This window comes from Muscardinus avellanarius, assembly GCF_963383645.1.
Source record: "Muscardinus avellanarius genome assembly, chromosome: 16".
Classification (NCBI taxonomy): domain Eukaryota; kingdom Metazoa; phylum Chordata; class Mammalia; order Rodentia; family Gliridae; genus Muscardinus; species Muscardinus avellanarius.
This window is the reverse complement of record NC_137802.1, coordinates 2,473,116-2,485,633: the sequence shown is the minus strand read 5'-3', so window position 1 is coordinate 2,485,633 and position 12,518 is coordinate 2,473,116. Positions and strand designations below refer to the sequence as shown.

The following is a 12,518-nucleotide window of genomic DNA, read 5'->3' as shown; positions in this document are numbered from 1 at the left end:
ATGAAGAAGTCTTGTTTTACCCTTCAGTTCTTATTCTTGTCTGGACTTGGTACCTGTGTGTGGTGTGAGGTGGGGGTTCAATTCTTTGCATTTGGGGTTTCTTCCGGCTCTTGTTTTTGGTCAGTGAAGACCTGGCTGTCCCAGAAGAGCTGGTGTCTTTTCGAGAGGGGTCCCCAGGCAGCCATGGAGGTGGTGGCTACCCGCCACAGCCCCTGACCCCAGACCCTTGCAGGCCTCGGGCGGGCCGGCGCTGTGGTGGGCACCGGCGACATCAAGCGGGAGGAGAAGGAGGACGAGGAGAACGCTTCAGTGGCTGACCACTCAGAGGAGGAGAAGAAGGAGCTGAAGGCCCCGCGCACGCGGACCAGGTGCCACCCTCCTCCGCCCCGCAGGACGCGCACACGCACAGCACACGCACCAGCCCGCACCGCGGCCGCGCCCGCGCGCAGCCTCACTGTCTCCCTCTGGCCCCGGCCCCCTCCCCCATAGCCCAGACGAGGACGAGGACGACCTTCTCCCCCCAGAGCAGAAGGCCGAGCGGGAGAAGGAGCGCCGGGTGGCCAATAACGCCCGCGAGCGGCTGCGGGTCCGGGACATCAATGAGGCGTTTAAGGAGCTGGGGCGCATGTGCCAGCTGCACCTCAACAGTGAGAAGCCCCAGACCAAACTGCTCATCCTGCACCAGGCCGTGTCGGTCATCCTCAACCTGGAGCAGCAGGTGCGAGGTCAGTGGGGCGCCGCCCCGCCCGCCTCGCCGCAGCCCACCCTGCTCCCCGCAGCAGTGTCCCCACGCCCTGCAGCCCCTCCTGACCGCTCCCTTGGCCCTCCAGGGCGGGAGGGCCGGGCCAGGCTCTCTGGGCCCCCAGCCCTGTAGACCTCGGTGTCCTGCAACCCAGGGGCTCCCGCCCACCGGCTCCAGCCAGAGCCCACTCTCGGGCAGGCTGCCCCCGGCCCTGAGGCTGAGCTGGGCCCCAAGCCGCCCTCGCCAACTGCCTTCACGCATGTGCGGCACCCTCGGCCTGCCCCTCCTCTGCCCATCTCCCTGTCTGAAGTGGGGGCTCCTACGCCCCTTCCCCAGCTGGGCAGGTGGAAGGTGCAGGTCCCGTTGTGACCTCCTGCTGGCAGCTGCTTCCTTAACCCATTCTGCTCCTGCGTGGTCCCGTTAACCCTTTCTCTCTGCAGCACTTGGCTTGGACCGGCGCAGTGCCCGGCCAGGCTGCTGTGTCCTCCGCGCCGTGCCCCGCCCGTTCTCGAGCCTGCCTCTGCTCTCTGCCTCACGCTGCCCTCTGCGCCCGGCTGTGCACCTCCTCTGCTTCCCACCCCAGACCCTTCCTCACCTCGCACTTGCTGCCCGACACGGGGATGGCCGCACTGCCACCGAGGGCCTCTCCTTCCTTGAGGGAAGGAGCAGCCAGGAGCATGGCCGCCTCTGGTCCACAGTTTGGTCTGCGCGCTTGTCCTGGGCTCCAGCCCCCGAGGCAGGGTGGGAGGGCGGCAGCCTTGAGGAGCAGGGTCAGTGCGCAGGCCCCGGCATCTCGGCCAGGCCTCCCTCATACCCAGGCAGAGCAGTGAGGGCACGCAAGCCAGAGCGGCCTAGAACGGCCCCGCAAGTGGGCGTCTGGGCTCCAGGCTCCTGGGCACGGACACTTGGGGCCATGTAGGGTGCAGACCACACGCTCGGGAGTCTGCAGTGGCTAGACGCAGGGGGTCAGCCCGGCTAGTGACAGAGTCCACCTGGGGAAGACAGCGCGGGGCCTCCTGGTGTGCGCTGGCTTGACCTTTGTGCTCTGGACCCAGGCTTCGGCCTCCTAGGCCAGCGCTCCGCTCAGCAGTTAGCTAGCTACCCTGGTGGGGAAGGTCGTCGTCTCAGGAGGGAACAGCAGCCACAGGGCCAGGCTCCTCCCTGTAAACAGCTAGGGCAGCGACCTCGGGGCTTCCCGAGTGGCGCACACAGCCCGGCCTGGCCTCACGCTGGGTCTGAGTGCTCACACGTGGGCAGCACACGCACACGGGAGAATGCTTCCACATGCTCCCACGCACGCAGCACCACCGTCATCTGTGTGACTACACCACAACCCTGTCACTTGCCTGCCACTGACACCTCTGTCACCCCACACTAACACCAGCCATCACCAACAACTGCCACCAGCCCACAGCAGCCATCACATACCAATATCGCCAACATGCGGTGTCACCCCAGCCTTCAGGCAGGCACGCGCACACACACACACACACACTCCGCCGGCAGCCACGCCTCCCACCCAGCGCGTGCTAACAGAGCCCCGGTGCTGTGACCCAGCAGTACAGAAGAGGTGCTGTCCCTGGAGGAGAAGGACCTGAGGGACCGGGAGAGGCGCATGGCCAATAACGCGCGGGAACGGGTGCGCGTGCGGGACATTAACGAGGCCTTCCGGGAGCTGGGGCGCATGTGCCAGATGCACCTCAAGTCGGACAAGGCGCAGACCAAGCTGCTCATCCTGCAGCAGGCCGTGCAGGTCATCCTGGGCCTGGAGCAGCAGGTGCGAGGTAGGCTCCCCGCCCTGGCCGCTTTCCCTGGCAGAGAAGCAGAGGCAGGCTGTGGGCGCTCCACCCTCGGGGCCCCAGGGACCCTCGCCCACGGCACTCTCCCCTCTTCCCAGAGCGGAACCTGAACCCCAAAGCGGCCTGCCTGAAGCGGCGCGAGGAGGAGAAGGTGTCTGCTGTGGTCGGAGACCCCCAGATGGTACTGTCAGGCACCCACCCAGGGCTGAGCGAGGCCCACAACCCGGCCGGGCACATGTGAGAGGTGCGACCGCCGCGGGACCCAGACGAGCTGTCCGCGCCCTGGACTCAGGTCTACGGAGGAGGCGCCAGGTCTTCACCACCGTGTTGGGCCGGCCGGGCTGAGGCCGGCCCAGGCGGTTCCGATCGCCTCCCAGCCCAGTGGCTGGGCAGAGGGGCATTTTTCTCTTTTTCTTTTTCTTTTTCTTTTTTTTTTTGGGGGGGGGGCGGGGGGTAAACAACCAGAAAGCAAGCAACAAAATATACACTTTGTCAGAAAAGGAAAAGAAATGCCTTAACTATATAAAATATGGAAGAATCAAAACATATCACTCAGTTGAGGGTGACGCTGTGCGAAACTGGCTTGTTCTTCGGAAGCCACCAGCAAATCGTGCCTAAGCATAATATTTTTTTTAAGGAAAATAAAAAAACATTAGTTATGAAATTTTTTTAAATGTAGAAGAAAATTAGTAAGGATGACGCCTTCTGTGTCTTTTTTTTTCAGCTTTCTTTTGCATATGTTTTGTAAGCAACAATTTTTTTGGTATAAAAGTCTCGTGTCTTGCTGTTTCTAGAAGTAAGCATTGCATTTCGTGATCGACCAGATTATTAAAAGTTGTATTAAAAAGACCCGATGTTGACCTGAGCACCCCTCCACAGCCTGTACTCCGGGAGCTGATTCCAGAGCGGAGTGGGCCTGTGTCCCCTGGCGGGGCTTGGTAGAAGCTGGGGTTTCGCTCTGTGCGGCACCCAGTTCCCCCTTTGCCGTGCAGCCTGGGCTCTTCCTGATCTGGCCAAGTAGGAAGAGACCACACATGCGCATGCACCCTGCAGGGCCCTGTGAGCTCTCACACAGACGTGCACACGCCAGGGCCCCGGGAGCTCTTCTCCCTGAGTCCTCGGAGGGTGACAGCCCCTGAAGCCTGGGGACCCCAACACCTCTCCACTGGGACCGTGGTGCCTCTCACGGGAGGAGTGTCCTGGAGCACTGCCTCCTCTAGTGTGGGATGCCAGCCCATGCCCTGGATCTGGGGGCTGCAGCTGCCGGGAGGGGCAGCATAAAGCGTGCCCCTGCTTCACCCTGGCAGGCTCCTACCCGGAGTGGCCACCCTGGTGTGGACAGGCGGCCTTCCTGGGGTGGGCCCATCCGGATCCCCCATCTGGTCTCAGGCTTGGGTCTACCACAGGGACCACTGGTCACTTTCCCCGGCTTGGAGCCTCGCGGCCTGCCTTCACACCAACAGCTGGTCTTGGCCACTCCTGGGGCCTCATGCCCTCGAGGTAGCCGTGCTCCTGGGGAAGGTCAAGGGAGGCCTGAGGAGCCCAGGTCCTCCAGCGCAGCACTAGCGGCTGCCCTGGGATAGGCAGGAACGTGGAGTCAGTCCTTAGTGACTTCTGGGCCTCGTGGGGTTCTGCTGTAAGGACCTACTTACCTCTGGTTTTGCTTCTAGTTCTGCCCACAGGACCAGGCGGACAGTGGCCCAGAAGCCTCTGTCTCCTCCAGCTGCATAAATGCTGGAACTGATTTGTGCATATAGTGTGTGTGTGTGTGTGTGTGTGTGTGTGTGTGTGTGTGTGTGCGCGCGCAGTACTGTGGATGGAACCCAAGGGTATTCTGCCTCCAAACTACACTCCCAGCCCTATTTTTAGTTTTTTTTTTATGCATGAAACAGGGTCTCAGTTGCAAAGGGCCTCACTAAGTAGCGGAGGCTGTCCGGGAACTGGGATCCTCCGCCTCCCGAATGCTGGGATTACAAGCGTGCGCCACCACGCCCAGCATCTTTTTGTTTTTTGGTGGTGCTGGGGATTGAGCCCAGGGCTATTTTACCTCTGTGCTACACCCCTGGCCCTATTTTATTCTTTATTTTGAAAGTGGGCCTCGCGAAGTTGCTGAAGTTGCTGAGGCTGGCCGCTGGCCTGGGATCCTCTTCTCCGCCTCCCAAGTGCTCTGGCTGTGTGCCCGGATGTTACAGAGAGATTAGATTAGCCCATCCAAGACAGCAGGTGTGTGGGTGGGAGAATCACTAAGTGCCTCAAGAGGAGATTCCCATAATCCCACCTACTCAGAGGCTAAGGCAGGAGGGTCAGAAGTTCCAGACCAGCTTTGTTAAATCAGGGAGATGCTGTTTCAAAATAAGTAAAATAGGGTTGGACAGTAGCTCAGAGGACAGATCACTGAGTTCAGGCCCCAGGATCACAGAAAGAGGCAAGAGCTGGGCTGTATCTCGGGAGAGCCCTCAAGGCCCTGGCTTCGATCCCAGTATCACGCAGAAAGTGGGGTGGGCCACATTCCTTCTGAAACCACCTATGGCTCCCTGCTGCTGCTGACTTCAATTCCTTGCTCTTGAAAGGAGTGTTGCCTCTCCTCCAGAACCAGACTTGCAAACCATGGAGCCCTGGGCAGCGGGGTGCTAGCACATGCTGTTAGGGCCCTGCTTATCTCAGATCTCAGTGCCACCCGTACCTGGGCTCCGGTCCTGGTCCCAGGAGCTTCTGGCTCCTTGGAAGTGGGCAGCCCCAACACTTGCCTGTTGGTGCCTTAGAAGTGGGAGGAGTTGGGGTCAGGAGATGGGTGACCTCCTGAGCCCTGCCCCTCCCTGCAGGCTCCCAGCAAACCAGTATATCCATTTGAAGACATTTTTCTTTTTTTTCTGGTACTCTGGTGAATTACACACCGTGTGGGGGTGTCTGTTTCTACCCGCAGGCCTATTTCGTTTTATTTTTTGTGCATGTGTCGCGCTATGGATTTTATTATTGTGTGTGGCACCAGAGATTGAGCCCAGGGGCATTTTGTCTCCAAGCTACACCCCAGCCCTACTTTAATTTTTGTTTGGAAACAGGTCTTGCTGGGTTGATGAGTCTCGCCAATTGCTGAGGCTGGCCGCAAACCTGCCATCCTCCTGTCTCAGTCTCCCAAGCCCTAGCATGTCTGGCCTTTTCATTATTTTGAGACAGTCTCTTCACTAAGTTTCCAGGCTGGCCTTATAACTTGTGATAATCCTGTCTCAGCCTCCCAAGTTGCTGGGATGTACTACCACGCACCACCATGTCCAGCTACATTCCACTTTTTAACTTTGTGCCAACAGCCTTGTTTTTTTTTTTTTTTTTTGCGGGTCTGGGGATGGAACAAAACCCAGGGGCACTTGACCTCCGAGCTACACCCCCTGCACTATTTTTTATTCTTTATTTTGAAACAAGGTCTTACTTAGTTACGGAGGGCCTAAGTAGCTGAGGCAGTCTGCGAACTGCCATCCTCATGTCTCAGCCTCCCGAGTGCTGGGATGACAAGCGTGCGCCACCTCGCCCGGCCCAACAGCCATATTAATATGCTTCCTGATCCCGAGCACCCAAAAACCCAGGACAACTGGAGAGATCTGGAGGGGATGTCTACTGTGGTGGCGCCCACACTGCAGTCTCCATGTTGGGAACTGGTCGGGGTCGAGGTCAGGTCCCAGGAGGAGGGCTGGGGCTGGGCAGGCAAAGCCACCGGGTCCCTCCCTTACGACAAAGGCCGCTCGACTCCGGGACCCAAAGCAAAGAACGCAGGCCTCGCGCAGGATCCGGCCATTCCGTCAAGGTGCTGGGGTGAAGCAGTCCCCGAGAGCTTCCTGAGGGAGGCGGCGCTTGGAGAATTGAGGACAAGATGGAGAGACGGTGGGGGTCCGCGTGAGCGAGACCCGGGAGCTCCTGCGGCGCCCCGAGGAGCGCGCTCCCTCCGCCGCGGGAACTCGCGAACAACTCAAACTGAAGGCTCAGGGAGGCAGTGCCGCTCGGCCAAAATCCTACAGCCCCTAAAGCCCGACTGCGACTCCAGATCCCAGGCCGCCGCCCCGCAGGGCCTCAATACCCTTCATTGTAAACAACGCGGCCCAAGCGAAAGGGCAGCGCGAGTGCAGCCGCGAGCTGCGCGCTGGTGAGGTCCCGTCAGCCCGAGCGCAGGAACCGGAAGTCTCCGCCACGTGACCCAAAGCCCCGCCCCGCGCGCCCGCCCATCAAGAGCCTCGTAATTACGTATTCCGACCCTCCCCGGAAGTGGGTCTCAACCCCTTCCGGTCCCGCGCACTCCGCCACCCGGCAAGGCGGGCGTGTGCCCTGCGCGCGTGCGCGTTGCGGCCGCGCATGCGTATTGAGTCCGGGTCCGCGCAGGACCGGGTGACCCTGAGCTTGCGGACAGAGAGGCACGATGTTGAGCAAATTCCTGGGCCCGCGCTACCAGCAGCTGGTCAAGAACTGGTGAGGAAGCCTCCCGCCATCCCCGCCCCAACCCGCCGGAGCCGTCCGGCCTGGAGCCCTCTGCTGTGCCGGTGACGGAGGGAGAAACTGAGGCTGGGACAGGCGAACCGCTCCGGCACCCTCGCCCCGTGGCTCAGCCGCTCCGAGCATCAGTTTTTCCATTTCTACCTGGGGGGCCCTACGGGGACAGACACGCCCGGGAGGCGAGGAGCGTGTGTGGCCACCCCGGGCGTCCTGGGTCCCAGTCGGTGCCCTGGGTCTGAATCGCAACCTGCCGGCTCCCGGCTTTGCTTCTGTTTTGGTTTTTAAAAAGTGAGCGGGGCGTGGTGGCGCACGCTGGTAACCCCAGCATTCGGGAGGCTGAGACAGGAGGAGCCGGGTTCGCAGATGTCCTTAGCGATGTGGCCCTCCGCAACTTAGACCCTGTTTCAAAATAGAAATACAGCAAGGCCGGGGGTGTAGGTCAGAGGTAAAGTATCTGTGGGTTCAGTACCCAGCGCTAAAAAAGATTTTATTCAATATTTTTGTTGCTGGCGACTGAGCCCTTTTTATTTTAAGACAGGGCCTGGCTGAGTTGTCCGGGCCTCCTGTCCTTGGAATGTTTTTTTTTTAAAAGGTGTGTGAACGATACACCTGCACCTGTTTGTAATCGCACATGGGAGCCAGGCTAGGATTGTGGTGGCCCCCTGGGAGCCGGAATCGGGGTGACCATCTGAACCTGGGGTCATCTGCTCTCCTGCTGAGGTGCAGAGAAACAGGGCTTGTTCCTGGTAGGGTGGTGAGGGAGTGTCCGGAAAGTATAGTGGACAGTGGAATTTTCAGGTGCAACAGGAGTCACGTTTGTTGGGTCAGCAAGCATTTTCTGAGCACTCGCTATGTGTTGGAGATAAAGCAATAAACTCTGGTGGCTGATGTTTTAATTAGAGGGCAAAAAAAAAAACACTAAAGGAAGGTTTGCGGTGGAGGAAGCTCACAGGCACCTGTATGAGGGGCTGCAGCCCATCCCACCTGCCTCCGACTTAGGGGGGCAGGACACCAGTCTCCTCCCAGGAAGCCCTGAGGGCTGTGCCTGATCCTCATGACGTGGAGGTCACTGGTCACTCTGCCCGTCACCCCCTCACGGAGACAGCTTCTTTTGCAGGATGGTCAGCGTGGGGACTGTGAATGTCCATCCTCGGTGCCTGGTGGAGGTCAGCCAAGTTCACAGGTTCCTCCCAGACCCCTCAAATCCCTAGGGTCCCCCGGGGGAGTGACCAGGATGATGGGGAAGTTAAGAGTCCAAATAGCATAGTTTTTCAGAGGTTTTTTTTTTGCAGGTCTGGGGATGGAACCCAGGGGCATTCAGTCTCTGAGCTACACCCCCTGCCCTACTTTTTATTCTTTATTTTGAAAGCGGGTCTCACTGAGTTGCGGGGGGGGGGGGGCTCACTAAGTAGCTGAGGCTGTCCGCGAACCGCGATCCTCCGGTCTCAGCCTCCCGAATGCTGGGATGACAAGTGTGCGTCGCCACGCCCGGCTCAAACAGCATAGTTTTTGGACTGCTCTTGTGATGAGTGATGATTGTGTCACGGGGGGAAAGAACCCCGCTGTTTGGGGACCCTTGCCCCGGTGCCAGCTTTAGAGGGCGGCAGTAAATGAGGGAGACAGAGCTGTCCCCGGTCTGCACTTGGGGCTCTCTCCATTGAGACAGGTTCTCCAGGGCCCCCGCCTAAAGGAGAAGTCCCTCCCCCAGCGCCCCAAGCCCAGGGCTTTATTTTGTTTTGGTTGTACAGGGATTGAACCCAGGGGGATTCTACTTCCAAGCTACACCTTCACCCCTATTTTTATTTTATTTTATTTTTATTTTTTGGTGGCACTGGGGGTGGAACCCAGAGGCTTTCTTCCTCCGGGCTAGACTTCCAGACCTATTTTATATTTTATTTGGAAACAGGTTCTCACTAAGTTGCTGAGAGCCTCGCTAAGTAGCTGAGGCTGGCTTCGAACCCGTGCGATCCTCCTGTCTCAGCCTCCCAAGCGCAGGGATTACAACTGTGCGCCACAACGCCCGGCTTTCACCCCTAGTTTTTATTCTTTTTTTTTTTTTCCCTTCTTATTTTTGCAGGTCTAGGGATGGAACCCAGGGGCATTCGACCTCCAAGCTACACCTCCTGCCCTATTTTTTATTCTTTATTTTGAAACAGGGTCTCACTGAGTTGCAAAGGGCCTCACTAAGTAGCCGAGGCTGGCCACAAACTGCAGTCCTCCTGTTTCAGCCTCCCAAATGCTGAGATTACAAGCGTGCGCCACCACGCTCGGCACCTGACTTACTGATTTTTGAAAGTCGTGCTAAGATGCCAAGAGTTTTGCTAAGTTGCTGCGGCTGGCCTTGAAACTGCAGTCCTCCTGCCTGAGTCTCCTGAGTAGCTGGGAGTGCTACAAGTGTGCATCATCACGCCCAGTGCCACAGCGTTCCAACTCCATCTTGGAAGTGACTTTCTACCATTTTTGCTATGCTGTGCTACGTTTTTCTGGTCCTTAGAAGGGAGTCCCTAGCACACTATCTGAGGGTCCGGAGTTGGGACTCGCTGAATAGCTGAGGCTGTCCACAAACCACAGTCCTCCAATCTCAGCCTCCTGAATGCTGGGATTACAAGTGTGCGCCACCACGCCCAGCTAGCAGAACCTGTTAACAGATGGGCTGGAGCTGCTTAGACGAGGCAGGGGTCCCAGGGCCACCTGACACTGGGCAGTCCTATCTGGGCCAGCCTCTGGATGGTCTCCTGGGAGAGGGCTGGTCATTGAGTGAGCACGGTCCCCTCCAGAACTCCCGGAGGGCTTGCGGTTGGCAGGGGCGTCGAGTCCATCTGGTGGGACCCTCGGCCTGGGCGGGGGCCAGGCCTGGGCAGCTGCTTGGGGCCAGATGGCACCCACGGGTGGGGACAGGAGAGGGGTATAGGAGGAAGATTCTGACCGCCACTGTCCTCACAGGATTCCCACGGCCAGCGTGTGGGGCGCCGTGGGGACTGTGGGGCTGGTGTGGGCCACCGACTGGCGGCTCATTCTCGACTGGGTTCCGTACATCAATGGCAAGTTTAAGGACAACTAGTGGCGCCAGCCCTTCGTGGACCCTCTGGTGAGTCCGGGGTGCGCCAGGGTTGCTGAGGCCGGAAGAGCTGGGGTCTCCGGGCTCCCGGGATTGCTCACCCCTAAGGTCCTGCATGAAGAGGGCTTGCAGGTGTCTCCCTGTTTGCCTAGCGTTGGCCAGCCCAACAGGCAACCTTGATCGGAGGGGTTCCAAGGCGGGTGCCCTCAGGGCCGCCAGCCTTGGAGGCTGAGCAGTGCCTGCCCACCAGTCCCGGGAAGGCTGGGGACGCCCCACTTTACAGATGGGGAGCTTGAGGCTGACCCCACCGCCGCCAGCCCCCTGGGATGGGCCCTGTACGCAGAGTCAGGCCGTTCATTTTGCTGGTGTTGTCAGCCTGTTTACACACGACCGTGCTGCGTGCACACTGCTCTTACATGCCCATTACACAGCTGACGTGAAGTGGACCCATCTGCCGGCTCAGGTGTACCTGGTAGGGCCAGCTCCCCGTGAGGGACGTCACTCTCACTGGCCCTGTCCCCTCCCCCAGGCGTCTGCGGCTCCTCCCACCTCGGCCGCGGAGGACATGGCAGATTCAGGCTGCATCTCGGGACTTGCCGTGTCGCTGGGATCATCTACACACCAGCCCCGCCTGGACCTCCATCCTGCCGCGACTTGGGTCAACCCGGTGACCCCGGGGTCCTTCCAGTCCCACCCACTTGCGAACCTAGGGCGGTTGTCCAGTGGCTGGCAGAAATGGTCTCGGCCTTTAAAATGTTTGATGGATGATTGCTGTACAGCGTGTGTTCATCTAGCGCCGCCCTAACAAGTTACCCCACAACTTTCATGGCTTAAGACAATAAATACTCAGTCTCCCAGCATCTGTGGGTCAGGGATTTGGGATTGGTGATATAGGCGCCTCTAGCCGGCATCTCCTGAAGCCACAGTCAGGATGTGAGCTGGGCAGGCGCCCCGGAAGCGCACACAGGACTGCGGCCCCGAGACTGTGGACAGGAGGCCGGGCTCCTCCCCAGCCTCCATGGTGCTGGGGTCCTTGTGACAGGGCCACTGCCTTCCCTGGGAAGAGCCAGAAAGAGGGGGAAACTGCAGGCATTTAATTTTTGCGGGTTCTGGAGGTGGCGGCTGCTTTCTGGACTCACAGCCAGCCACCTTGCTGTAGCCTACATGAGACAGAATCTTCCAATAAAGACACTTATTTCCAGGCCGGGCTTGGTGGCGCACGCTTGTCATCCCAGCATTTGGGAGTCTGAGACCGGAGGATGGTTGGCAGACGGCCTCAGCTCCATAGTGAGGCCCTCCGCAACTTAGTGAGATCCCGTTTCAAAATAAAGAATAAAAACTAGGGCTAGGGGTGTAGCTCAAAGGTAGAATGCCCCTGGGTTCCATCACCAGTACTGAAAAAAATAATAATAATACAGAGATGGGTGTAGCTTAGAGGTAGAATACCCCTGGGCTTAGTCTCCAGTAACACACACACAGAGCTGGGTGTGGAGGCCGGGTGCCCCTCCCTGGCTTGGGATCTGTAACAGAAACACCTGTGTCCGTGCCCGGGCTGGCCCCAGTCTGGTTCACACCGCTCACCATCTTGGCCTGGGCCTCCGCGTCCCCATACACACGCCAGCTCTGAAGCTGACCCCATCGCGCCCTGGCCTGGGTTAGAGGGAGAGCCTGTGTCCAGAGCAGCAGCGTCCGGGGTCAGGGCTGCCGAAGTCCAGGGGAGGTGGTGGGGGCGGGGCTCAGATCCTCCTGGCCATCGTCCTCCCATCACCGCCTCCCCTCTCCCTCATCTGCCCACTCAGCTCTTCAGAGCGTGTGTGACAGCGGGGTGACAAGTGGTCCGTGCCCTAAGGACCTGCCCTTTTCCATGGAGAAGGAACTTTTCAAATGAGACCAAGTTAAGAAGCTTGAGACGGAAGGACCTGGATGATGAGTAGCGTTTACCACTGGTTTAGGCTGAGCCCAGGAGGTACGGGGTGTCGCTCAGTGGCTCCGTGGTAGAATACTTGCCTAGCCTGCATAAGGCCCCAGATTCAATCCCAGCATTGCAAAAGGAAAAAAAAAAAATGGGTATGGTGGCTTCCACCTGTAATCCCTGCATTTAGGAAGTTGAAACAGGAGGATTAACAGATTTGAGGCTAATTTCCTCAATTTAGTGAAACCCACAGCAACCTAGTGGGACCCTGTTTCAGTGTGTGTGTGTGTGTGTGTGTGTGTGTGTGTGTGGTACTGGGGATGGAACCCAGGGGCCTTCTACCTCCGGGCTATACTCCCAGACCTATTTTATACTTTATTTGGAAACAGGGTCTCACTAAGTAGCTGAGGCTGGGTTTGAACCTGTGCGATCCTCCTGTCTCAGCCTAGCGCGGGGATTACAAGCGTGCGCCACCACGCCTGGCCTAAAATAAAAATTTTTTAAAGGGCTGGAAGTATGGCTTGGAGGTAG

At 58.7% G+C, this 12,518-nt stretch overlaps 2 protein-coding genes across 3 annotated transcripts in view; both read left to right on the top strand.

Annotated features, from left to right (window-relative positions):
- The window catches only part of TCF3 (transcription factor 3), a gene marked incomplete at both ends in the record, with an annotated part of 31,071 nt that extends 28,289 nt beyond the window's left edge, over window positions 1–2,782 (top strand). Inside the window, 3 exons of one of the 2 annotated variants that reach the window (XM_080714190.1) lie at window positions 233–368; window positions 490–725; window positions 2,640–2,782. In XM_080714190.1, the coding sequence (XP_080570316.1) occupies window positions 233–368; window positions 490–725; window positions 2,640–2,782 (515 nt within the window). Of the gene's footprint in view, window positions 1–232; window positions 369–489; window positions 726–2,299; window positions 2,527–2,639 lie in introns of both variants that reach the window. The other variant, XM_080714189.1, reaches the window with a different exon arrangement.
- Window positions 2,783–6,901: 4,119 nt separating this feature from the next.
- Window positions 6,902–10,796, top strand: UQCR11 (ubiquinol-cytochrome c reductase, complex III subunit XI). Its single transcript, XM_080713576.1, has 3 exons — window positions 6,902–6,993; window positions 9,961–10,105; window positions 10,605–10,796. The coding sequence occupies exons 1-2, from the start codon at window positions 6,944–6,946 to the stop codon at window positions 10,076–10,078; spliced, it is 168 nt and encodes a 55-aa protein (XP_080569702.1). The 5' UTR covers window positions 6,902–6,943; the 3' UTR covers window positions 10,079–10,105; window positions 10,605–10,796.
- The last annotated feature ends 1,722 nt before the right edge of the window (window positions 10,797–12,518 follow it).

Bases quoted from the DNA above. Each gene is read 5' to 3' on its own strand.
- UQCR11 (XM_080713576.1), top strand. From the start codon at position 6,944: ATGTTGAGCAAATTCCTGGGCCCGCGCTACCAGCAGCTGGTCAAGAAC. The intron at 6,994-9,960 runs GTGAGGAAGCCT...CTGTCCTCACAG, and splicing joins CAGCAGCTGGTCAAGAACTG to GATTCCCACGGCCAGCGTGT.